Here is a 27,994-nt window from a genome sequence, read left to right on the forward strand (position 1 = left end):
AAAAACACCGCTCTAGATAACACAAATATAACATTTTGAGAGATGGTTAATCTTTGCAGTTTGCTTTTAGGTGCAGTTTCACAATAAGAATCCGGCTAATGAATGTGACTGATGACAATAACAGATCAGCTTACCTTAGTTATGGGTGATTATAGATAGCCAGTGTCGTTTCGGTATCAGGCCCCATACCGGCCTTCATGTACTCATTGAGACTGCCAATACTAATCTGACATTCAAGTATCATGCTGAAACATTTATATATATGTATATAGAAGCAAACCTCTGAATTTATTTTACAGTGTCAAGGCACAAGCATGACATCTAAAATAGACAATCCTCCATCTTATGAAGATGCACTGAAACATCCCAAGTATGACCCCAACCAGCTGCAGCATGGTTCGGTTGACCCGCCACCTCCATCCTACAGTCCTGGCCCCGACATGTACGCCAGCCCTCCTGGCTACTGGGGCCAGGCCGGCATGTGGGCAGCGCCTGGACTCGCTCCATCCGGGATGCCCGGCACAATACCTACTCTGTCCGCCGGAGTGCCTGCAACCAACCCAAGTTAGGAGGAAATGTTATCGTGGAGTGTAGTACAGCACACCGTTTTTGTTGTTGTTTTTTGTGCGCAAGCTAATACTTGCTATCTACTCTCAACTTTGCAGGAGAAATGGAGGGCTTTCTGAGCACGCAGTGGGAGAGTACATCTGTTCGACATGCTTTTATCAGAAAGGTAGGTGTGCTCATTTGTTAAATTTATCGTATTCTATCTCAAAATCTGACTGTTGTGTGTGCTTGTTTGGCAGGTGTACTTAATTTTAGCAGCCCAGCTCACTGTCACATTTTCAGTTGTGGCAGTCTTTACGTTTGTGTAAGTGTCGACACGTTACATCACGCCCAAAGGCCCTGGTGGGGGCATGAACTGTCTTCTTTCTGAGTGGTCTCTATATCTGCACTTCTGTAGTGATCCGGTCAAGATGTTTGTTATCAGGTATCCTGGAATCTACTGGGCATCCTTGTGAGTTACACAATTGATATGAGATTCAAACTAAAAGGTATTCAAGTGAATTAATCAGAATTGAGTGGTTATTAATTGAGGCGAGTGAGTTCAAAAGGAGTTGACGATTTGGCCGTAACACTGTTGATTCATCCTCAACTAGTTAGTAGCTTAACACTGCGTTTCCTAAATTATTGAGCCAACAGTGAATCTTAAGGGGTTGAGATGGAAACCAGGGGCTGCAGAAACAATGAAAACAGCAGAGGCCCCAGAATTGAACCCTGTGGGACTCCATACATGTGAAGAATTGCACATATTCGTCAAACTACTTTTTTATTGTTGCTCGACTTAGTATGAAGGGATTGCAATAACTAAGAAACAGAGGTGGGTAGTAACGAGTTACATTTACTTGAGTACCCTTTTGAAATACTGTTTTACTTCTAAGAGTATTTTTATACTATAGTAGATGCGTGAAGAAGTAAGGCTACTCTTACTTTGCTATATGGGGTATATGCCACGGAGGAGGCGGGACTTCCGACACATCAGCTTTGTTTCAGTTTCCTGTTTGCAACGTGTGGGCCGCGTCCCAGTTCTTGCACTTCCGCCTTTGTGCCCTTAGGTTGCACGGTACCTTCGACGGATGCGAGTGTGTAGTGCACTAGTGTGTCTGTCTCAGTTGTCCGAAGCATTTCAGAGAGTTGAGACGCCCTGCGCATCGGCGGGAGCGCGTGGTTGGGGTGCGAGTGTTGTAATGCAGCCATCGGTGGCCGGAAACTACGCTGATGTGTGAAACCCGGAAGTCCGTGGCATCTACCCCACTGCACAGTCGTTACCTGCCCCACATTTATACATTTGATTTACCGTATTTTCACATAAGCGCTCCGCTTGGTTGACTTCCGCGGACACGTTGCTTATATACAGGATATGCTGCCCTGGTTTAGGACTGGCAGGCATGGGGAGAACCCGAAAGGGTCAACTGAAAGATGACGTCTTGTTGCTTTCACTTTAAGAAACTGCCACCTATGGTGATCAGACTGGGAGGCAGCATCAAGCCAGTTACACAATTTGTGAATGAATTGTGCATGCTTGTACTGTTGTTCGAGTTCAAAAAGTTATTTATTTGATGTTTTTGAAGATGCCAGAATTTGCACATAATTTGATGTTTTTGAAAACATCAAATTATGTGCAAATTATGGCATTTTTGTCTTTCTGATGACATGGTTTTAAAAAGTAAATCAGACTTTATGTTCAAGCAGTTACTCAGTACTTGAGTATTTTCAGCGAATACTTTCTTACTTGTACTTGAGTGATTTTTTTTACGACTAATTTTTACTTTTACTTGGCGAATCTTTAGAAGTAACACTACACTTGAGTACAATTTTTGTCGTCTCTACCCACCTGTCAAGAAATCCCATTCTCTTAAATTCTTAAAAAGTACAATTAGCATTCATCCCAATGGTACATATAAGGGATTGCAGTCAAATGTCCATCCTTACAGATTCTTATTTAAAGTAATAATTTCCGTGTTTTTCCTCTTCGTAGAGTGGTTTACTTTATTGTTTACTGCATTCTCATCTGCTGCAAAGAGCCAAGGTATCGTACACCCCTTAAAAGCTACAATTGGTTATGAGTTTGTATACATTCATTACAACTTGTGTCTAGGAGGCGCTTTCCATGGAATCTGGTGCTGCTGGGAGTGTTTGTGAGTACTGTATTGGTGATTATTCATCAGAAACCGTGTTTTTTGTCTAACAGAGCTATAGGCAAAAACAAAAACAATGATGACTTATTTGTATCAATTTCCTTCTGCAGACCGTCGCCCTGTCTTATGTGTCTGGTACAATTTCAAGGTTTGCAGATTTTTATTTCATTTTTTTTTTTACACATACACACATTATAATGAGGTATGTTTTGGTTTTAACTATTCTATGTATCTTTTTCCAGCTATTACGAAACAAAAGCAGTCTTTCTTGCCATGGGAATAACAGCCTTAGTTTGTGTAACTGTCACAGTCTTCTGCTTTCAAACCAAGGTAGATGCAAGTCAAAAGAATGCCTGTGTGGCTCAGCCGCATGCGGCTTGTCACACAGAGTCTTTGTTGTCAGTGTAAAAGAACGCCTTTGTCTCGCATTACAACTGTGAACCGTGTTCCTTTTAAATATTGATGAGATTTTTTGGGAAAGATGTGAATTCATCTTTCTGTCTGATGTAAGAGATGAAAAAACATGTCACATCTTTGCTATAGAGCACACCATATCCGCTCTTCGAAAGGTTTATGCCTCATTATAATACGGATTTGAATGCACCTTCAAATGCTGCCACTGGAAATGCTTCTTATCGCAGGTCGACTTCACTTCCTGCGGGGGATTTCTCTGCATTGCTGCCATTTTGCTCGTCATCATTGGGGCTGTGACTGCCGTCGTGCTCTCCTTCCACTACGTAAGGGATTCTTTAATACAAGATTCTGTCTACTCATGTTTCTCAGAGAAGAAAGCTTTCGCTCAGCAGGGTGCAACCGTGCGACCAATTAACCATGCAGAGGCCATTTTCCCATGTCACTGAACAGGTGCCTTGGCTTCATATGCTCTATGCTGCCATTGGAGCCATCGTTTACACTTTGGTGAGCTTCAAGATTCACGTTCGGTTTGCAAACTGCTTAAGTCCCTGTAAAGTGAAAACAAATGTCTTCTGAATTTGTGACATCACAGAGAAGAGCGTTGTTACATCCCTGTCAGCGAATTATAAAATATATATAATATATATATATATATATATATATATATATATGTATATGTATATGAGGGGTGTCAAAATTAGTGCGTTAATTTAAAGTTCCTTTAACGCCACTAATGTTCTTAACGCACAATTAATGACCGCCCCTTACTTGGAAATCCTGTCCTAGGGGAATTCGCAATCGCAACGCAGCAGACGTCCACATAAAAATTTAGCAGTAATAAATTTAATAATAACATATATATTTGCTCGCTCTTAATATGAAAAGGAAAATGCACTGAGCTGTCATCGTTTTACAAATGCAATTATGCCATCTAGTGGCAACACAAATCAATATCATATTATTTATTTATTATTTATCAATTTCACTTTAGCTCAATTTTATGAATTATGAAATTACTGTATCAATGACTATTAGATGCAGTCATATTTCTATTTAACATTTTTCCACTTTTATGTTAACAGTATGAAAACTTTTAATACAATTAATTTTATTGTACATTTAGAACAGCTGTAAAATTTGCAATTAATCATGAGTTAACTATTGAAGTCATGCGATTAATTACAATTAAAACATTTATTGGCCTGACACCCCTAATAATACATATTTATATATAAATTAAAGTATTTCAAATCCGTAAAAAAATAATCAATTCTACTATGCTCTTGGAAGCTGCTCAACTCTCAAATACGACTACTAGTCCTGAGAAAATGGAGTCATTAAGTTTTACATGTAATGCTTGATCTGCAAAAATATCTGCTTAAAACCTCCAGCGGCGAGAATATACTGTATTTGCCAGCACAAAAACCCTGTCCACACATGCTGTCAAGTCGCATTAAAAAAAATAAAATAAAAATACCTTACCTCTCCTCACACGTTGTGCATTCACAGCCTACAATGAGGCACTCTAAAGAGGCCACGGCAGCAGACTATCTGAGGAGAATATTCATTGTCATGGTGTAGGCATAGCTAGTTAGTTAACTGCACATCACAATTGCATAAAATAAAGGGTAATATGTCGGGGGAGGGACAATTCTAGCCACACCCAAAATATAAGAGCAAACTGAATCTGTGAAAAACTTATTTAACATTCAGAGCTACAACTCCGCAATTGAGAACTACATCGTTTCCAGTTACTGCACGTTTTAGCAATTATCTTCAAAAATGTACAATCTATTTCGAAACAAAGTTCTGAATTCACTTTACAGGGTCTTTAATCTGTGTTCTATGCTGAGACCAAGCGGAGGCTTCGTCTTTTAGGATAACTAAAATCAATTTTATTTCCTCCCTTTTAGTTTTTAGTATACAACACGCAGCTTCTCATCGGAAACCGCGAAATGGCGTTAAGCCCAGAAGAGTACATTTACGGAGCACTGTCCCTCTACATTGACATTGTTCACATTTTCCTCTTCATCCTCCAAATCAGTGGTTCGGCTACTGAGTGAGCTCTTGGAGAGAGCTCAAAACGTCCTCTTGGGAGTTTGGACTAACATTGCCCGGTGTTAATTAGCTATTATAAAGTTGTTCCGTACTCAGCTGTATTAAATGTTTTAAATGATGTCCTTGCTGTTTTGCCACCAACACTTGAGCATTTGGGATTATTTCTGTAATATATGAAGAAGGGTAGCGGAATTTGTTTAAAAAAAAAACGTTACGATAATATACCATCCCCAATTTAGTGTGGGGAAATTATAAGAGAAAGAAATGAATACAGACTAAGCTTTATGCTTTGAAAAATATTTTTATGAGCCATTGTTTGTTCTTTTAATTTGATTTTAAAAAACGCTCATCTACAGACATATTGCAGGAGACCACGATGGTTAGTTGGAGGTAGTTAGAACGTGTCATGGTTAACTACTGGTGGTTATCTTCTTAAAAAGAGATGTTAACCATCTGACTGCTCTCTCCTGTTGCACTGACAACAATCTCCCATAGTAGAAATTAATCCCATGTTAGTGTCTTTAAGAGTGGCACTAACCCAATAAATCAGCATTATGAATTAGTAGATCCCCATCAGCGTTATGTGACTTGTAGTCTGGAAATAAAAAGACGGCTCGACAATTTCAAGGCGTCAGGCGTTTGGGGTCACGGGGAAACATGGAGGTCTGGCGAATGTTGTGGAGCCCCAGGTACAGCATGCAGACTCTCTCCAGGCCTGTAAGGAATTATACTAAAGTTACACCTATATACTGTAATTTGATAAAAAATATTTTAATGTCCACCGGAGGAGAAATTTGAGTGTTGTAGCAGCACACGGCAGATTGTTCAACAAATGAACAGAATAAAAAATATGCACAACAAAATTGCTACGTACAAAGTCTATTTTTGGGGCGAGTCGCATACAGAACCATTAACATATATAAATGTATATATGTACAGTATTTCTTACCAATGCCTCCACCACCATGTGGGGGGGCGCCATAGCGGAAGGAATCGATGTATGACTTGATCTTCTCCAGATCTGTAATTTTAAAACAAATCAAAACAGAAGGTCACATAACTATTTTCCATATTTTATTCACATTCACAAAGCATGGTGGCTCCAATGATTCATTCATTTTCTTGTGGATTTTTTTTTATTGTCTCCTGCAGAGGGCGACAAACCTCAACAGTGTTTGTCTTTGGTCCCTCAACATATGTTGAGTGGTTGAAAAACATTTGTGCTCAAAGGCCACATTAGATGCTCAAAACAGACAGATGGGCCAGGTAATTTGTAGATGAAGTTGGGAGGGGGGTGGAAACTGTATTTAAAATGTGTATGTAAATGTGTTCATTCTTTAATAAAATATTTAGTTACTCTTTAATTTGTTTTATTACTAAATTTAACTGTAATTGCAAAAATATATATTTTATATATTTATTTTTTGTTTTTATTTACACTACTTATTTACTTGATTAGATTAATTCATACAAAATTAATTACCAATTTAGGATAATTTTTTGTGTGCAAAATTAATATTACAACTCTTGATCATGTAATTACTCGGCGGGCCATATTGTGACCCCCTAATCCTTACCAATCTGGTGATACACGGCCCGTTCGGTCAGCAGCTGCGTGTCGTGGATTCTCTGAGCTCCAGACAAGATTTCCTCTCCACGCATGAACATGTCATAGGAGTTGGAATTTTTCTGGGATCAAGAATATAAAAATACAAAATGATATGTGGGTTGCAATATTACTGCTGATTTCACACAGTGACAGATGAACAACAACATGTCTGTTTGATTTTGTAAGACACTTACAGGGTTGTTGGGATCAGGCATGGTATAGAAAGGTCTCACAGCCAGTGGGTACTTGTCCAGAACATAGAAATCGGTATCATACTGGAGGGTGAGAAAAAGATTTACAGGTGGAATGACGATAAGTGATAGCCTATCCGAGTTGACTCGGGGTAACAGGTAGGATGCACACTGACCACATTTGGACTTACCTTTTCCTTGACAAGGCGGCCAAGCAACTTTTCATTCGGCGTGCTACAAAAATGTGAATTTATAAGTATCCAGTTTATTCTAACATATGGAAATATTTTTGTACAGCTTCTGTAGTTGGGATTTTTTGGCTTTCATCTGCATGTGATAATTTCTGACCTCAGATCTTCCTCATCGCCCATCTCGACCCCGGCCTCACGCAGCATGGCCAATCCCTCCTTGTACTCCAATCTCAGAGTGGGCTCCAAAAACTTGAAAGGCTCGCTGGGGAACTGCTTGTTTACAGTCTGGATCTCAGTCTGGAAGCTGATAAAATAGACAACATCTATTGCAACCCAATAATTGTTCACCCCTCCATTAATTCATCATGACCAAGCAGACCTAGAGTTGAAGAGGTAATTTTGTTTAGCTACTACCGAATGCCACCACTAGGAGGCACTGAAACAACACGGAACATCATCTCATTGACCGTTCAGCTGTTTTCCACAAAGCTGACAAAATGCCTGACAGCCCATTATCTAAACTGGCGAAATAGTTTTGTCAGGAAATATAATATCTGAATTTTCCATACCAGGAGCTTGTCAAGATCGATGTTGTGTAACAGAAGCAAAATATTGTGGGCATGTATCTCCTAACCATTCAGTGTGATAATAATACACCAAAATAGGTTTGACGCGGGCCTCAATTCGATTAAAATTTCAAGCCATCAGAACAGTACGGCAGTAACACTTACTTATCTCTCAGCCCTTTAAAGATCTGGACCATGGTGTCAGTGATGGAGTCAATGACCTCGTGGTAATGGTAATTGAAAGCCATCTCAATATCCAGACCCACAAACTCAGTGAGATGACGATGGGTGTTGGAGTCCTCTGCTCTGAAAACTGACAAGAATGACAATTTAGAGTCACAACAACAGTTTAAAACATTCCTGGTTTAAATTTTTTTTTTTAAAGAAAAAGCAATTAAGGGGGGTCACGATTCCAACCGGCTTTTTAAACTCAGTCTGACAGCATTAAAAATGATGAGCTACTGTAACTTAGCCTGGCGTAAGCAAAAGTATCTTCAGAAACAGGCTACTGTTTTCATATGTGATTGAGAAGCACAATGTAAAAATCTTCATCTTGTTTACTACTCATGACTGACAGGTAACTTTATGATGACTGACACGGCTGTGACCATAACATAGTAATAATTAGCTGCCAAACATAATTAGCCGCTAATTGATGTCGGCCATCAAGAGAATGGCTAATCATTTATGCACCTCACATAGGTGTGAGGCTAATAAAAAGCTGCATCAATACATGCCTTGAAAGCGGCATCAACAATATTTTTTCTAAATGTGTGCGTCTCTCTAGGTCAGATGGAAACAGTGTTATGGACCACCAACAGAGTTTGCAAATCAGCCAAGTCAGTTTATAAATAGTACTGTTCCATACATTTCACCCTGCTTTTGTAGACCACTTCAGTCTAGAATCTACAAAGTTGCACCCATCCGACCCCTGAATAAGAACTCATACAAGCATGACTTCTGCTCCTCTCTCTCTGCCCAAGACCTATGCTATGTTTACATGAAATTGTTCCTCAGTGGACTACACTACACGAGTCCACTGCCAGAGTGCTGATCCCAAATGGGCCCGCTGTAACTACGGCAACCGCGGTAAAATGTATTCAAGCCTTAGATGCAGTGATGACCTTAAGTCCTTTGATTTCTCTTGTGAGCTGACAGGAAAAAAAAACAAAGCGAGGCTGTCCCATCCCGGTGGTGTAATATCTACCTTGAATGCTTCATAACACATCAAGTTGAGAATAACTAAAGAACAGTTACACGATCCAGCTAGAGAAGCTCCCTCGTATAAATGGAATTGACAGAATCTGACTGCAAAGTTGTGTCCGTTAATATTGTGCGGTTCATCACAATCTTGTAATTTTGGGAACGTGTTTTTACCTGGACCCACACAGAAGACCTTGTCAAAGTCAGCACAGATGCACATCTGCTTGTACAGCTGGGGAGACTGGGCCAGGTAGGCGCTGGTCTTAAAATAAGACACAGTGAAGACGTTGGCTCCACCCTCACTGGCAGCTGGAGTTGGAATAAAAAACGTTTTTATTTATAAAAGGTTTATATTCATCTAGATGCTGATTTGAAATTTTGGGCAAATACTTTACAATCTGAATAATTTGTTTCTGGAAAGATACCCACATTCAAAGCAAATATCACAGCAGAGAAATCAGACTTAAAATTCATAACATCTACAGCTTCATTTGACGCAGATGGTTAGGGTTTTGTCTGCTATTTGCATGTCCATAAAAGTGCCCGCTTAATGTCGCAAACAGTTGTTACGTGTCAAGGGTGTTGGCAAACAGGAAGGTGTGGTTTTTGCAACAAGTACATCGTGTGGATTTACAGTTGCCGCTCTAATAAAGAGTGCCACGTTTGAATTGCGAGGCGCGGAGCAAAGTCAATTTCATTGGCTGTTGAGGCAAGGAAGAAGTGAAAGTGTTGCATAACTACACCGTGTTGCGTAAACAAACTCAGAAGCTTCAATTCATTACCATGAATTAGGGACTTTAGATATTCAAAGAATATCCAGTTTGGTCCTTAACAACATGCATAATTATTGAATGTCACAAATCTGCCATCCTTATAAAAAAAAAACTATAGTGGCAGAACAGTTACTATGCAGTTACTATAAGACATGTTTACTAGAAAATAAAGTATCTAGATATCTATCAATTATTGATTTAAGCCGTTAAGACGTGCACTTGGCGGGATATTTCTTTAAATAAGTAGGAAGCCTGTATGGAGAACATTTAAGCAAAGTTGCCCTTGTCCAACTAACACCATAATGTAAAAATACGTTGGGGTTCATTTACGCAGGCAGATTATATTGTGGTTTCTCTCATTCAGTTTGTCATTAAAACAAGTTGGTCAACTGTTCAGGGATCCACTTTTCAAGTTGAGGCAAAGAAAATGTACACCTCATACAAGAAAACTCACTTTACAGTTTTCAGTAAGGCAATGACTTACATTTCACATATGGGCAGTGATACAGAAAGTGTACTGTTATTGAAACATCTCAGATTTCCCAGGAGATCCAACCCCACTGTGCATGTGCGCGCGTGTGTGTGTACCTGATATGATTTTCGGTGTCTGAATCTCCACAAAGCCCTTTTTAGTGAGGGTATCTCTGAAAAGTTGGCACACTCCTGACTGCAGGCGAAAGATGGCCTGGCTGGTGGTTGTCTTTGAGAGACACAAGAAAACGTTACAGGAATGAAATCAGTTAGCAATGGGAAAAAAAAATTGTGAAACCTGAAATAAATTAACAGGCTATATGGGGGTGACAGAAACTTTAGTATGGGAGTAAAACAGCAGGTGTGTGTGTGTGGGTGTGTGTGTGTGGGAGTGTGTGTGTGTGTGTGTGGGGGGGGGGGTGTATATATATATATATATATGTATGTATAGTGAAATCCCCCAAGCTGTGACAGTTAGACAGAACCCATCAAAATGTAACTGAAAACCGCCCTACGATTACTTGTTTCCATACATGAATCAACAACTTTACTGGCTTTTAACTCCAGATATTAAACAGGCTCAATGACCTTTCAGTGAGTGGTCTATTATACTTGCATTTGAAAAAAAAAAAAAAAGAGTCTTTTTTTGTCTCTTCTTGCCCTTGGCAACCGCCTAAGCCCTCTCTGTGCGAATGACAGGTGAAAGGATGGAAATGTGATCATGTATTATACTGGTGCTTATAAAGTTCAAAGGTTCTCTTTATTATTTGCCTTTCTTGGGACAAATGTATCTTGGATCAAGGGATAGCTGCATACATGAATGCAAGCAATCAACATCACATACGTACAAATGCAACAAACACTATTAGCATAAAAGACCACATGTATCAACACCTCACCCTATTGGTCATTTACGCTGAATCATATAATTAGAGAAATAATTGAGTTTTCATATCGGTGCATACCTTGCATTTACAGCCAGATTTTTATGTTCACACTCAAAATTCGGCACATGCAAGGGGTCTGATGAAATAATTGTTGGGCTTCTTTGACTGTCTATTGTTCAATTACTTAACTGATATTCAGAGACTTGACCTTTCTCCTTTATTTTTATTTTTTTTTATTTATGTATCTAAGGATCTGACTGCTTTGCTCCAGGACACTTCAACGGGACACGTACGAGCATCTCTCCAATGACTAGTTACCAACAGTGTGAGACTTGAACCCTGACCAGTTTTAAAGCCCAAGTTCTTATAGATGAGCCATGCCACCCCAATTATGTCCAGATATTTGGCCAAAGGGATCTTTAACTATCAAAAGACACATCAACTTCAATAGTTAACAACTCTACAGTATTAGGTCTAAATTATAATAAGGGTCATATTATTTCCAGAATTGCAGTTTATTTTATATAGTACAATCGAATTGCATATAACGCAAACGTAGGTTGGTTGTTGAAGAAATAAATATTGAAAATGAGAGAAAAATAGTATTAATTGAGATACTCTTTAACCTATTGAACTGAACTTATATAAACATTCAATAGACAAACCAAAAACTGTCCTGAGCAGGACAGACAGAAAGTCACTTCCTGTCTCAAGTACACCTCTAGTGAGTGGGTGTGAAGGTTGTTACCATAGAGAATCAGCTAACAACTGACAGTTTTTCTCAGCTTCACTACAGTTCAGAGCGTCACAAAACGTACTTGAACCAGACGGGACAATCTGTGCTGCGGCGGCAATTTACCACAGACGAGTTTCACTACGCGTGAAAAACATTTGTCTGGGCGCGCACACGCTTCCCTTCTTTTGAGTCACTCATCTAGCCGTTATTTCAAACTGAATAAATGGATTCTGGGATGTTAGATGTGCTGGGCTCTGCTACATTAGTGTAATGAATTATATATGATGATAAGGCTGTGCTATTTAGAGTAAATGCAAAAAATAAGGGAATAAACAATATTTAGTTTTATGGTAACTAAAAGACTGGGAGATCTCTTTCACATAAACAATGTCAATGTAATGGTTGGAAGAATGACCACAGACTTGTCTACTCAACAACAGAACAGCAGCTTAGTGCACCTAATTTGCACAATCTAAATTAAATCAAGTAACCCTTTTCTACTGTGCTCTAAAAGAAAGCACATTGTGTTTAAGGATCGTCTTTAGCAAATGTTTTATGGTTCCCTTTTGGAGAGTCTATCTGCAAGTGTGAGAACCACTTTATAGCTTCACTGGACCCTGATGTGTCCACGGACTTAAAAGAACAGAGTGTTGCATGAACAGGTGTTCTTGTGAGACGTAGTACTTGGGGCTGTGGTGTGAGCGCCTTCCTGCATTGTGTGTGTGCGCGCGCGCGCGTGTGTGTAGGAGGGACAGATCAAAACATTTCAGGTTGGTATCTGCAGTTGCTCACCTAAGTTCAAGATTTCCTCCCACACAGTTGTACAGAATCAACACATTAAATCACAAATTATACGTATGACTTCGGAGTGATTTGCAATGTATGCATATGCATATGCGTATGCAAAAGAGGCTGTTTTTTATTTAAAGCAGTATTACCATCATTTTATCTATTGTCAGAAAAGCAAAGTGGAATGAACTATATAAAACGAAACGGAATCAAAAAAGGCTTACATTTTTCCGAAAGCAGTTGCTGATTGTTTGCTTTTAAAAGTAACTTTAGTTATTGTACTTCTTTTCCTTTTGGATTGTTAACGCGTCGCCACAGCGTGTCATCCTTTTCCATCAAAGCCTATCTTCTGCATCCTTATCCTAAGACCAGCTGCCCTCGTGTCTTCCTCTCACGACATCCATCAACCTTCTTTGAGGTCTTCCTCTCACTCGCTTTCCCGGCAGCTCCATCCTCGTCACCCTTTTACCAATATACTCACTATCTCTCCTCTGGACGTGTCCAAACCATCCAAGTCTGTTCTGAACTTTTTCCCCCCAAAACATCTAACCTTGGCTGTCCCTGTGATGATCTTATTTCTAATCCTATCCATCCTGGTGACTGCTAAAGAAAACCCCAACATCTTCAGTTCGCCACGATGCTTCCTGTCGTTTCTTCAGTGCCACTGTCTCTAATCCGTACATCTAATCCTCACCACTGTCTTAATAACTCCCCCCTTCATCCTAGCAGATACTCTTCTATCACATAACACCTGTGACGTGATCCGATTCTTCACCTCCTTAATACACTCACCGGTTACTGGAAAACATGCACATTTTGGAGCAACACGTTACTGGCATCACCGATTTACTGATTTAAAAAACTACCAATACAAAAATATATCATGTATACTACCCATATTGAATAAGGTCAACTACATGAAGCAAGATTCGCATTAATATCACAGATACAATGATACTTCTTTTTAAACAACTAAAAGATTGCTAAGGAATGAGTCGTGATTAAGAAAACAGAAAACCTCAGATGGATCTATTATGTCTCTCCATAGGAGATGACACTAGGCAACAACTTACTCTGAGATCAATCACTCTGTTGTCCAGTCTGGTGTCCTGGTTGACAGTAGCTCTGCCTTCCTGTAGGAAGACAAACAGAAAACAAAAGCCATTTTATTTGATTAAATATCAAACAGTGTTCCGCTGCATCCGTTTAATTTTGCCAGTGGCCAAAGATGTATGGAGGCGTTTGCAAAAAAGTAATACTGGTCGTGAAAATCATATATTTTAAAATCTTAGCTGGAGACAAAAGTTGTCCACCTTTGATTCCCCCCCCTAAACACACACACCATAAACTCCACATTTGTTTGCAAAGCACAGGTTTTGTTCCATGTGACAGCCTAATGAAACAAAAGACACCTGGAACTGTGGAAATACGGTAGCAAAAAAACACAAATGAAAGAGTAAATTTTTCATCACAGGAGGAACCACAGCTTCCAGGGTCATGCATGTCGGGCTTCCTCAGAGGACCCGCAGGGCTTTGCGCTAATAGCCTGTGTAGCTACATCCTGCTCCCAACAGCCCAGCACAGGGGGACAAAGGGTTAGAGAGGCGGGTAGACAGACTGTTAAGGTCTTTCGTCTCCCAGGACAGCATTTGCGCCTTTCAAGCGTGCAACTGGCATCTTACATCCCAGCAGAAAACACCTGGGATGCTGCTGCAGCTGCAGACGTTGGCCTAGTAGCCAAACACACAAAAAAAAGAGCCCTCGGCTGCCACAAGGCATTTAATTTTCATGGTATCAGAAATTAAATTATGAGAGTGGATATGGGAAAAGACTGATTTATAGCATCTATAATTGTGCAACCTCAATCAACTGTAGATGAAAACGGCATTTAATTCTGGATTGTCTAATTTAATTTCTTTTTATGAATGCAACCAACAGAGTTACGACTTTTTCTACTATGGGCTATAAATTGTCAGGAATACCGCATTTAAAGAAAAAAAGAGAGCAGAGATTTCTTATTCTTTGCAAATAACAGCCCAGAATGTTGGCACAAGTTGATGTTTGTTAACTTTATACCATTCTCAAAAGTATCCGCAAGTGTAAACCTGGCAAAGCTGCAGTTAAGACCACGATGGAAACTTAACTGCTGTTGCATGCATAGTTTCCACCAGCATCACAGCGACCTCAATACAAATAATGCAAATGCTTTTTAAACTTTGCTTTGACCAACTGTGAACTCCTGATGGACAGCGACAAGTATAGAACACATTACATTATAAATTATTCTTATTCTGAATGCTGTCAACCACAGAAATGTGCAGTGAACACAATTATCATTATTCTAATTTTCACTGCCACATGCGACCGACAAGCAGATGTAATCTACAAAGAGAAATTCAAATGGTATTCATTTCTGCAAGTGTAAAAGCGTCTAATGATTCGGCATTAGCGCACAAAACACCCTAATTAGAATTCTATGTGCTTTACAAGGCTACACTTTCTTTGAAATCACATATTCTGGATGGGAGCGGGAACATAAAACCTTATTCAACAGATTAAGACAAATTAAGGTTGAAATGTTTTTAACAATGTATCAGATCAATTCACTTCCACTAATGAATGCCTAAAAAATAAATTATGTTCTTAAAGGCATCACCAGAACTTAAGCAGATAAACCCCATATATGGGCATACTGTACATACAGCTATGAAAGCACACTCAAACAACAAAGTGGTTCTCCAGATTTAAGGAATAGTCAGAAGAGAGGTTTTAAAATCCCTTAAGCTGTCTCTGCAGCCTTTCATCTTCTCACCTCATCCCCCTCTCCTTCAGGCCTAACAGCATCCTCCAACTGGAGGGGGAGACGGGCCTCTGCCTGGCTGATGACAAAAATCTGGGGGGGAAAAGAAGAAGAAATAACAATATCACATGAAAGTTCAAGAACAAACATAAATTAACAGACAGGCACTTGATGCAACATTTTCCAGAGCTTTGCTTAGTTACCGTCTCGAGTCAGTTTTCGTTGTCTATCTTTGCTCATTACTATGCCAGCATATATAGTGGAAGGCAGAACAATTAAATGCTCTTCCATCGGATGGCAGAAGGTACGATAAACATGCTTATTTATACAACAGAATAGGATGGGCTTCCATTGAGTATATCAACTTTGATTTCAATTAAATGGTCCCAGATTTTACAATGGGTGTGTCGATCTGTAAGGAAATTTAGACAAGAACACCATTATTTCAGTATTCAAAACTTTTGCGACAGTTTTGTTTGGTGGTGTGTTTGGAGACTGTTCTAATGTAAATGAGTGCCTTGGCTCAATATGTTTGGGGAACACTGCCTTAATGTGTATGACAGTTGAATATGTAAGAATGTGTGCAATATTAACTCTCAAGTAAAACAGAGCATATGGTGATCCACAGGGTTCAGTACTGGTGCCTCTGCGGTTTTGAGTGTTTTTTTTTGTTTTTTTTCACTCTATAAATATAGTTGAGGGATGGCGTCAGCATCCTAACGGCATGATTCACAATGCCAAGTTGAGCAATTCTAGTCTGGCATCTCGCTATCTAGAAAAACTAAAGAAACACTCAAGCTGCTTGGGGATGGGGAATGCAAGACACTTTCTGAATTCAAGGTGAAGAGAGCCAGATTGAATGAAAAAGGCTACTCTCCCTGTTCATTTTATTCACCAGTAAACCCTATACCCATGTCTTGAATTATAATTTTTTTCAATAAAGAGTTTGGTGAATGTGCATAGGAAACTGGTAGAGTTTAGTACCTCCAAGCACCACTGGTGTAGGCATTAGCACATTTTTTAGAATTAGGCTATTAACCTATAGCAATGAGCACCACTGGTAGACAATTATAGATTGCCAAAGAGTCTACCCGCTCAATATGAAGCTCCACATCCTGCTGGGAACAGCTTTCGATCTTTTGGTCCACTTTTCTCACTGATGCCTCTACGTCGACAATGCTTTCCTTGCTGATGCTGGTGGAGGAAAAGTGAGACAATTAAGATTAAATAACAGTCGGTGTGGGAGGATCAGTGCATGAAAAAAATGTTTTTCCTACTTAAGCGGAACTTTTGTTTGACATGCATTTGCCACGGCGCGTTATGGCTTTTCAAGAGATTGCGGGGGCTGAGACCATTTCTGAAAGAACGTATAGGCGCTTATATTAGGCACAAATTAAAAGGTTACAGCAGAGCAAAGATTGCTTCATTGTTTCCAGTTTCCACACGTCATAAGGCCAGGGGGAGAAAAAAACAATACTATACCAAGATTATCGTCCAAAATTGATTTCTATCTTCATACTCATTATTTCTTAAAGTTTTTTTGTGTACAGACATCACAATATTGTCAAACTGTGACCCTCCCTCCGGTTAGGAAGCCCGCTATCTTACAGAGGAGCTACTGCAGTGATGTGGGAAAAAAAATAATTCAAAGATGTCCGTACATGCAGATTTCCTGAACATTCCTTTTGTACTTTGTTGATCAAACAAATTATTTTCAGACCTGTTGGAACACTAGTCAAAAGAGAGTAAGTCAAGAAAACTATGGTCAAAGATCGATCCAGCTACCATGGAACCCAGACTAACTAGAGTCACAAATAAGATCATAATTTGTGTGTCTTTGAGTGGAATCCAATTGAAAACGTTTAAAAGGAGGCACATTTGACTCATATAAATGTGTAAATCATATGAATCCGGCTGGAGCACCGGACACTTTCTATGAAATTTCCAGAACAAGGCGCCGTCTGCCTATCCAGGAAACTAAAGCTTTGTCATGATGAACAGCACAGGAGGTCAAGCAGTTCAAGACCAGGGAAGGGGGAGGGGGGGTTGAGGGGGTTGCATTTTAATCCTTCACTCCTCTTCGTTCCATAACAGTAATGAGGGACAGAATGCTGATGCGCTAGTGTCCCTTTTGGCCCCAGAACAGCTGCTACCCATAGCTTCTTGCTGCCTAGTAGATAAATAAATCCCACATTAATGACTTTTGCTTAAGGGCCCAGAGGCTGATAGTATAGTTCAGAACACATAAGGTAAACATCAATTTCAAACAAGCTAGAGAGTAGGAATTACCTCCGATTACATACATATTTTTTTCCCCCCCAAGACCTTTCCGATAGCATTCACCACTACTTACGTGCTTGAGTGGCGGTGCGCCTGCAGAGCCTGATGACCATCTAATTAAACTGTGTAAATCCAATCTACTAAATGAAGATTCGCCAGTAATATCATCACTGGCCTCAACAAGGACAGGATTTACTTGTAATCCAGAGTCTTATGTTGTCAGTCATCAAAACCAAACTTTGCAAAGCAACGGGATTGATCGTCGCACCTGTTTTTTAAGGTTTAGATGATTAACATTTGGACCACAATTGCTAGAAGTGATTGGGTTTAGCTGAGTTTTTCTCAAGCAAAAATGTGCTGTCCTGGCAATTCTGTTATCATATTGATTGTGGCAAGGTATTGCACAATACTTAACTGACCAAGCACAATGATGCAGAAGCAAGCAGAGGAAGAATAGAATTGTCTTGGTAAGATGAAGAAGAATTAAGACTTTAATTAAGATTAAGGAGGAACTAAGGGATCAAGCGCAACCCCTGATATATTACTGTGCTTTTGACTATGAACTCAATCCCAATACAAGTGTTTGTAGTATGGTGTATTAAAAAAAGATTCACAGTTATTTCTCTGAAGTGTCAAATGAGTGTATGAAATGAAACTGAAGCTGTATCACAAAATGATTGCATGGACAGGTCATGTAAGAGGAACTACAGCAAGGTCAGGGGATCCTGACATGTCACGCATAGTTGTGTCTGCCCAAAGAGAAAAAGAAAAAAGAAAAGTCAAAGCTGATAGATATTTGAACTTAAGCATCCACTTAACCGAAACATGCTCAGGATGGGATATCTTTTAGACGTGTGAAATTTAATCAATTCTCATCACTTAAATGAATGTACATTTGAGTCATCAGTGCAGCGGAGAGAGCTCTCTTAAATCACGTTTTTGCATATTTTCTGCTGTGCAGTAGAATACTCGCATTTCCAAAATCACTACTATCTATTCTAAATGTACAATAAAAAAATCTAGCTTTTCATACTCTTTTTAACAAAAGAAGGGATAAAATGTTAAACTAATAGAAATGGCTCAAATGAATTTTTGACGTTTTTAGCCGTCAATGGCAGTAAATGAGTTAATAAACTGGGGGGGGGGGCAGTAATTAATCCTGCTTTGACAGTGACGATATGAATTGTTTTCAATGAAACAAATTCAAACGTTTGTAATCACTGGTTCATCACAATATATTAAAAAGTGTGTGTGTTTTAAAGTACCACTAGTTCATGAATTCCTCATGTAAACATAAGACAAACTATCAGGCTACCCCCGGTAGCTGCTAACATGACGAATGATGCTTGGCTCTCATGCATTTCGTCTCTTAAGTACCACGTTGCTGTATCTGCCATCTCAACAGGAACCACTCTATTAAAACGCTGCCATATCCTACCCTGTTAACAGGCAGCTTTTGTGGTCAAGTGAAAAATGATTGATTTCTTCGGCCCACGCCTCTCTGAGAATGTGTGAAAATGGATCGGCGGACAATTAGTGGCCAGGATTTTCCCACCATTGTTTTGCGCCACTCTAACAGGAAATGTAGTCTCTGTACTCACTTTGCTGCAAACTTGACCATCTGCTTGCTGGCACGATCTCCCACCGCGACCAGTGCCTGCACGTTGAACTGCTGTTGGCGCAGCACCAAGAAACACTGTTTCCCTAAAGACAAAAACACAAAACAAGTGATAATGCCAGAATGCAAAGATTGATGGCCGTTATAAGGCTGCCGTGTTCATCCTTAAACAATGTAGACTTGGCCAGTCAAAAGGTGATGTATGACTTTGGGAGTAACACAGTCCCCAATTGAATCGGTTTCGTCATCTACAGGTAAAGTGTGAATGGAACATTGTCTTTGAAGAATAGTGAGCGAAGAATGGGAGATTGCTACCTTCCTAACAAACACACACCTATTAGGAGAGCAAACAATTTAGCAAGCAACCTCCTGGGGAAGAAGACCGCCAGACCACCCAGGCACTTTGATGTTTGCTGCCTGTGACCAAGAGGCGGCCGTTTGTGATAACAGTAAAGTCATAATCCCACCGCAACAGACACACCTCATCCTAGCAGACTGAATCAGGATGTTATTGTGTTCACACGGACATCCTTACAATGACGAGAACGATGGAGGACATGAGCGTTGGGAAGAGACCCTTGACTCCGGAAGCTATCTTGAAAGGAAATGACTAAAAGGTCATCATTTCAATCTCATTTTTGGCACCATGAACAGTAATAGCCTGTCAAACCTGACGGATGATTGGATGCCACCAAGTGCTATTCTAAAACTACGAAACATGAGTCAAAATAAGTCATGGGGAAGAAAAAGGAAAGATTGTGCAGCATTTCACACAAGACCATTCAGGAAGCACAGTCACCTCTTTCAATGCTTCTTTCAGCATTCTCTAAAATTTACTTTTGCTATCAGATTTTTCCATCTCGATCACATAACTGTCAATTATACAGGAAATGTTTACATTTTGTTCCCTTGGGGCCAGAAGAAATTCAGGATTTGGACGAAACGTTACCTCTTGTTTTACCAATTAAGACCCTACTCAACTCAACTTTATTTAGTGCTGGGTTTAGAAAATCGAATAATCAATATTAAATTGATTTTTCCTTTTCGAGCCTGATATCGATTCATAAAACCATGAATCGATTATTTTAATATCTCTTTTTTCCAGAAAAAAATATAATTTTAAAGGCTGTATTGTAGTTGTTTTTTGTATCTTACGGTTTTCTTGAAATTGACTATTTTCTTGAATTTAAAAGTATTTTCTTACATTTATGAAAGACCTGATTTATTGCACTTAAAGACAATTCAGATTTTTTAATTTATTTGTATTTACAATGATTGAATTTGAATTATGAAAACATTTTCATCTCATCTTTGCTGATCTTAATGTTTGTGTAACACACTTAACACGCGTTACTTTCATTAATACAATAAACTAAATCATTTCATTTAACCATTTACTGATTCCGCAAAATTTTATTTGGAATGTAATGTTTGTGGAGTTTTTATCATGTCCTTAATATTTAAGAAAAATGTATGTTCCATATCCATAATTAATCAATATCGGAATTAACTGAAGTGAATCTGGAAAAAAACGGGAAAAATCGAATCGAACTGAACTCTTGTGAATCGAAATCAAATCGATTGACGAAATTAGAATCGATACCTAGCCCCAACTTTATTCCATACAAAGTGCTGCACATTAAATAAATATTAGACAGATAAAAACAAAGACAGTAAAAACGATAACAGAAAAATTGTAAATACAATAAAACACTACAACAATGCCAAGTCTCATACTGAGTCAAGAGCCAAACAATAAAAATGTATTTTAACACGAGTTTTAAAAATAAATGGTGATGAGGCTTGTTTAATGCTGAGTGGGAGGTCATTCCAAAAAGAGGGATTGGCAACGGAAAAGCTCAATCCCTTCTGAGCCTTCGCTTTGTTCTCAGAACCTCCAGTTGGTAAAGTGGTGCAAGACCATTTAAAGATTTTAAAAACAAATAAAATAATCTTAAAATGAAGATCTCACCTTTGGCCCTGCTGGTGTGAACCCGGGCACGCAACCAGATCGACTCATCAGCCCTCTCAGGAGTAACGTCTTTGATCAGCACCAAAGTCCTGTCTGCAAACACACACAAGTTGAATTACTTCAGAAAGGGCTTTTGGGAATCCATTTTCACTACTCAGGGTACAGAATCCCACACCCAACCTCAGTTTGACCTTGGATATTCTCAAAAAGCAGGGAAAAACAGTATGCATGAGTTTGTGTAGACAAGTAAATAATAACATTTTGAAATTACAGCGGTGCCAAGTGAACGCCGCCTGACTGCCTTTTTTTTGTGACAAATTGGCCTCAAGTGTGTCACTTAAATACAGAAGCGTATTGCATTCACTTGAAAAAAAGTCCTGTTTTTCTGACAAATTTTTGGGGGAGCATTGTTTTTTTGAGTAATTTTTTTTCTGTTTTATTGAATATTTTTTTCCCTGTTTATTCTTTTAGTATTTTTTTCTGTTTAAAAAAAATACATATTTCCTGTTTTTCTGAATAATTTGTTTTCCTGTTTTTTTGAGTAATTTTTCCGTTTTATAAAATAATATATATTTTTTATTTTTCTGAATATTTTTTTAAAGGGGTTTTCCCTCAGAGATTAGAGAACAAACCACAATACAGTATACACGTTAATTCCTTTATCGAGAGCCAGTAAGTAAACATGACCATCTTATTGCATATGGAGGTATGCGGGAAAGTGTCCGCTTCCGCTGTTAGCGAGTCTGCAACAAGGTAAAAAAATATATATTAATAAGTTTTTCCCCCTGTTTTTTGAGAAAAAAAAATCTGTTTTTTTAAAATAATTATTTTCCCTGTTTTTCAGAATTTTTTTAGCCTGTTTTTCTGAAATTTTTTGGGACGGAAAAAAAACTGAAAATTTAAAAATTTAAAAAAACAGCTCCCCCAAAAAATTAGTCACAAAAACAGGAGGTTTTTTTTCTCTCCAAGTGAATGCAATACGCTTCTGTACTTGAAGGCATGTTTCGTCATTATCAGCACACGGCAGACAAGGAGGCAGCGTCAGAAAACGCCGGCTTGCCACTTAGGCTGAGAACTCTGCGTCAACCCACATGAAAGCCTTCCGCCCTCCGTCCCCATCCCCAGGCTCTTCATGCAGGTGAGCAAGGACCCACTTTGTTTACAGCCACAGGAGCTGGAACGTGTCCGTACGGTTGGACCTGGACAGGTCTGACTGCTCGCATGAGTTCATCATCAACGAAAGCACTGGCGTCGCATGGCGAGCTTAGAATAAACGATTTGTCACGATAGTAATCATTATTGCGGTGCGTTATTCATCACTAAAACAACAAGATGTTTGTGCTATGAGACATTCTTTATATGTCATAACATCATGGATCATTTTGAGGGGCCCACAATTTCACGGTCTAACCTGAGAAAGGAAAAATGGCACTTTTAGAAGGCCATTTTAATGACATAATGACTTTGACGTGCACACTTTTTCATTTTTAAATAAAATAGATAACTGGGAGACGTAGAAACAAACAAAATGAGTGTTTTGCCATGAATGTGCATACCGGTACATGGAATTTTATATCTACATTTAATTCCTGAGGGGAAGTGGGTGCCTTGCTCTTGGCAACTCAGCAGTGAGTGCTTATACCAGTCAGGGGTATTAAACACAGGCCAATTTTTTAATCACACGTACACAGCCATTTTTATTTATTTACACATTTGTTATAAGGGGATCAATGATGACTACCCTGTCACTCACTTCTGTCTGTAAATTTGCTAACAAAGGAATGTTATTCCAAACAAGTCTGTGTGTACTTTGTATATTAAAAAAAATAAAAAATAAAAATTTGTGAGTGTAGAATTTGATAAGTCTATGGTAACCGCTATCACCAGAAGTGTTGATGGGTGTTTCGGTGTAGAAAGAGCTGCCAAACTAACCCAGTTTTTGTTGGGACTGGACCATTGCCATCACACCATAACGATCCTTGGCGAAGTCCTGAAAATTTAAAGAACAAAAACCACTTTCGTTTTACAAGCGCCAGTTTGGCTGTACAAAAGCGAGATAAGATATGACGATGTTTTATCTACAGATTCGGAGAACTGGCAGGTGTGGTGTGCCAATGTGGCCGTTTTACACAAGAAGCGTTGCTAAGGTGTGAATCTACAAGTGAGTCAGTCAACCTAAAGCAAGTAAATTGTCCAGATACTTACATCTTCCTCTTCGCTTTTCTGATCACCAGCCTGAAACACAAAAAGGATGCGTTTAATTTAGGGTGTCAAAATGATTGCGGAAATTTTTAGTTAATTTTAAGGTCCTTTAATGGCACTCATTTTTTTAATGCGCGATTAATGACCGCCCCTTACTTGAAAAGCCTGTACTGGGAGAATTCCAGTCGCAATGCAGCAGACACGTCCACGTCAAAATTTAGCAATAATAAATTTAACAATAATGCATATATTTGTGGAAACTGGGGTCAAGTTGTATTTTACAATTTTAAAAATGTGCAGAAGTTCACAAGTTACTTCAAGTTAAAGATTAGATAGCTCTGAATATGAAAAGAAAAATGCACCGAGCTGTCACCGACGTCTTACAAATGTAATTATGCCATCTAGTGGCAGAAAAATGACCTCAAGAGAAATCTAACACTCGTTTTTTACAGTACATTACATCTTTTTATTTAACTCAGTTTTATGAATTATTATGAAATTACTGTATCAATGATTAAATAATGCAACCATATTTCTATTAATTAAAAAAAAAATCCACTTTCATGTTAACAAGAAAACTATTTTATTGTACATTTAAAACCGAATTTGCGATTAATCGTTTACTATTGAAGTCATGCAATTAATTACGATTAAAAATGGGATTCGTCTGACACCCCTAGTTTAATTACATATAGCCAGTATGGGATGACGTACACACAAAATACATAAAACTCCCAATATGTCACAAATTGAAAGGTGAAATTGACAAATGATAATACAAATACAAATGATAATTCGGAGCTCCAGCTGCAGGTCAAAACTGAGATATCTGTAACACACAGCTCTTCTTCATATTGCGCCAACAAATCACAGACAATGAAGAATGGCAGTGGGAGATATTGCTTTGTAATGGAAACAGCAGAAGTAGACAGATATTCTCCACATCTTCGCCGACTTGAGGGCTAATGTGCCTCAGTGTGTGCGTTCATATGGAGTCTTGGTCGGGCTAGACTTTCATTTCCTATGCAAATGGGTATTGGTGAATGGAAATGCCTGTTTTAGTTGACGGCATGGGAATCACCAAACTTTTATTTGATCATCAAATCACATGGTTGACGATAAAAAAAAATAGAGTAATAACAAACAAAAATTATTTTTAAATGAATGAATTGTATAAAATGATTTAAAAATGTAACTAATTGCATCACATCGGTCCCTGAAGACGCCGGCCCACCAGGCATCTGTCCATTATGCCCGATGCCCAGTCCAGCCCTATGTGTATACAGTACGTCAAAGATTCTGTGTATTTTGCAGACATAAAACTTGGATAGACTGGGATTATATATTACATAAAGTCTTTTTATCCACATTTGAAAGAGCTCTGATTAGTTCTAGTAAACATATAATACATACGTTTCTACATTTTGAAAATTTTGGCAATACAATTACAGGAGACGTGGATAACACTTTATTGTCCAGAATTATCGGACTGTTTCGTGTTGAGTGGGAGCCAACATGTCGTGCTCTCAGCATAGAGGAAAATAACACTTTGTTTGGGCAGACGTAAACAAAGCAAAAATGGCAGGAATACTTGAACAATGGGGAGCAGTGCCCCCCCCCCCTCGCTGAATAACAACCATGCTGGAACCACAATGCCCATCAAGAAGGCACGACACAGTCTTACCAGCTGTGAGAAGAGGCAACGGATGTGTGACAGCAAAAAAAAAAAAAAACACTACTGACCAGCTTAGCCTGTTTCTCAGCCTTTTTTGCAGCTTTCTCTGCTTCCTTCTGCTGTTTCTTCTGGGCTTTCTTTGACTGGGCCTGAGGGTCCTCCTCGGGCGCCGCCGCCGCCCTGGGACAGGAAGACATACACAACATAAACATTGATGTCGACTTCCACCTTCTATTTCTCCTGTAGGCCAGAGGAAGTTGTTCGCCGCTATCGTCACGTCCCGCTTGTAACCTTTAATGCCATTCTTACGGACGAAAAAAAGAAGACAGTCTGTGGTGAAAGATGTTCATTCAAAGGTTTTGTTGAATGGATGTATGTATATGGCTGGGCGAAGAGATACTAAGGACCAGTGTGCTCAAATTAATTACCGTACCTCGGTTCATTATTGTGCTATGTGAGATTATTATTTTAACATAGTGACAGACAGAACAAACAACGCGGAAGGTACAATTAACCCGTCTAGTATTTCCAACTGTCCTAATCACCCAATCAAAAACGTGGTCAACCTTTAAGGTACCAACACAACTGAGAAAGCAAAACCTTTCCCAAAAGTGTCTAATGGTTACCTCATACTAGCTACCAGATGCTAGCACAGAAAGCTAAAGTGCTTCAGGGGATTGAAACGAAGACGCAATAAACTATATAATCATAAACACAATGAACTTTGCACTTCTCTAAATTAGTTTTGCATTAACTTTTCTTAAAGTTAAAAGCGCAGGTGGACAAATAAGTGCTTCCCCAGTCCGGGTGTCCTGACCTAAAGGAAGGGAGCTGTTTAGTCACAGGAAATAACAAGGACCAAAGTTTGACTATACATAGCTATAAAGCCTTAAAAATAAACTGAATTTATAATAACATTCTTTGTCTTTTGTAAATGCTCCAAAAAACGGTTGGGGACTACTATTAGCAGTAGGCACTGGTGCTGGGTAGAAAAATAGCCCCTTTTTATCCCAATAACAATATACAGTACCACGATACACAGTATGTTCAGTTACTCTATAAAATGAGTTGGTAAAATTGGGTTGTGGAATTAATCACAAATCAAAAACAAAGGGTGTAAACCTGTTGACTTAGTTAAACTGGATTAACCACGTAATTTTAATTAGCAATTATTCAGTGGCGCAGCTTTTCACAAACCTTGTATTATCTCATGGCAAAGAACACTGATGAAAGGTTGTTACACAAACAGAACATTTACATTAGGTCACCTTATAAAAGTGAAACAGTTGTGCACAATTGTCACGATAATAACGTTTATCAAACACGCCTTCCTTCTGCTGTTGCAGAAATTCTGATCCCTTAAAGAGAGCAATAAATTGATAAAATACTAAATGGGCACACATAACCAAGTGGTGCATGCGCACATGAAACAAAAGGTCATTGTTGCATTTAATCAGCCAAAGTACACCAAGATACAAGAAAAAAAAGTTATGTTTAAGTGTTTTTTTTTTAACTTTATTAATATGATTGAGACAAAAAGCTAGGGCAGAATTTATCATCTTTTCAAAGTTTCACTGTTAGCTGAAATCTTAAAGCACACGAGATAGAACCAATAATGGATTGACTCAAATCTTCTTCCCAAATTAAAACAACATCCATTTCAGATTAAATAGAGACTCTAAATTGCCCATAATTGATTGTCAATACTGCACAAGAGTTGAGAGTGTATTCTGCCTCTTGCCCAAAGTCAGCTGGGATGGCCTCCAGATGATCGGGGGGCAGGATAAGCAGTACACTATGCATAAACAAATACTATGTAATGAGTTTTTAAACTTTATTAAGCAAACCCTCTCACTTATTTAAGTACAGCACGGCTCATGAGCAGAGGCAAAACTAAGTAATTGAGAACAGCTGAGGAATGTTGATGATCATGTCCATACAGGTTGGGTTTTGCATAGCAGCTTTGAAAACAGAACTTTGCAAGCAGCTTATTCCTCACAAGGGTCGCTACTTCGTTTTTAAATAATATAAACACATATTTGCTGATAATAACTCCAAAATGTGTAATAACAAAGACTGGGCCTTTCCTGGGGCCAATTTTGTCAGCAATGTATCAGACAATGCCAACATAAATTAAGAACGGGCGCTGGTTTGTCATCTTTATTTCATTGGATTTAAATTTGGGTTTATAACGTTTATTCCATCAACACTAAGCGCGTATGCTGTGCACACATACTCTTGATGTTAGCTCAAACGAAAAACAAGGATATGTTGTAAAAAAACAACGAAATTCCTCGGAACAGATGACTAATCAATAAACATGACAATAATCCCTTGCATCTACAAATAAGGAGGTGAAATGATGTATGCAATAACAAGGTTTGGCTGAGACTCCTCAATCAAATCAGACTACATCTAAATTTTGAAATACTGTAAGCAATGGTCACTTCTCATCTAGGTTTAACATGTACAACAGTTACTTAAACATCTAATTCTGGTTACTTAATACAAGCAATGACACCAGGAGACATTGTGGGAATACTTTCCTTGTCTTCTATTGACAGATGATGCAATACAATGCATGTACAGGCAATGCCATCAAGCTAACGCTAAATTTTAGCCTTGCCTGTGCCATGTTTCAAGTCAGTATTTGTACGGTAACAGGACTTAAACATTATTAACATAAGACACGTTTCTTACCCCTGAACGCCCTCTTTAGTCATGACGAGTTATATTCTTAGAGAACGTGTTGAACTGCAGAAGACAGAGACAGGCGTGCAGCGCGTCAGCTGTTACAGCATGCCCGGAAACCGGAAGAGGGGATTTATTTTGAGGGGACACTAAATGCCGATCGCTTTTT

The 27,994-nt window shown here is 38.9% G+C and overlaps 2 protein-coding genes across 2 annotated transcripts; one reads left to right on the forward strand and one right to left on the reverse strand.

Annotated features, from left to right (window-relative positions):
* The first annotated feature begins 314 nt into the window (after positions 1–314).
* On the forward strand, positions 315–5,972 carry LOC147164684 (protein lifeguard 3-like). The gene is made up of 11 exons (XM_086091560.1): positions 315–564; positions 666–733; positions 807–871; positions 965–1,018; positions 2,540–2,590; positions 2,660–2,699; positions 2,810–2,847; positions 2,942–3,029; positions 3,341–3,436; positions 3,564–3,617; positions 5,027–5,972. Exons 1-11 carry the CDS (start codon positions 315–317, stop codon positions 5,174–5,176), a joined length of 954 nt encoding a protein of 317 aa, XP_085947686.1. The 3' UTR covers positions 5,177–5,972.
* dars1 (aspartyl-tRNA synthetase 1) lies at positions 5,453–27,978 on the reverse strand. Its single transcript, XM_086091559.1, has 18 exons — positions 27,835–27,978; positions 25,203–25,314; positions 23,463–23,492; positions 23,190–23,247; positions 21,258–21,350; positions 19,269–19,371; positions 16,479–16,581; positions 15,400–15,480; positions 13,661–13,720; positions 10,293–10,404; positions 9,106–9,240; positions 7,894–8,041; positions 7,320–7,466; positions 7,163–7,205; positions 6,975–7,055; positions 6,749–6,860; positions 6,121–6,192; positions 5,453–5,886 (listed from the first exon to the last, which is right to left on the reverse strand). Exons 1-18 carry the CDS (start codon positions 27,855–27,857, stop codon positions 5,795–5,797), a joined length of 1,605 nt encoding a protein of 534 aa, XP_085947685.1. The 5' UTR covers positions 27,858–27,978; the 3' UTR covers positions 5,453–5,794.
* Between the last annotated feature and the right edge of the window lie 16 nt (positions 27,979–27,994).

This window comes from Leptonotus elevatus, chromosome 12 (genome assembly GCF_054856555.1).
Source record: "Leptonotus elevatus isolate MCC_2025b chromosome 12, RoL_Lele_1.0, whole genome shotgun sequence".
NCBI lineage: Eukaryota > Metazoa > Chordata > Actinopteri > Syngnathiformes > Syngnathidae > Leptonotus > Leptonotus elevatus.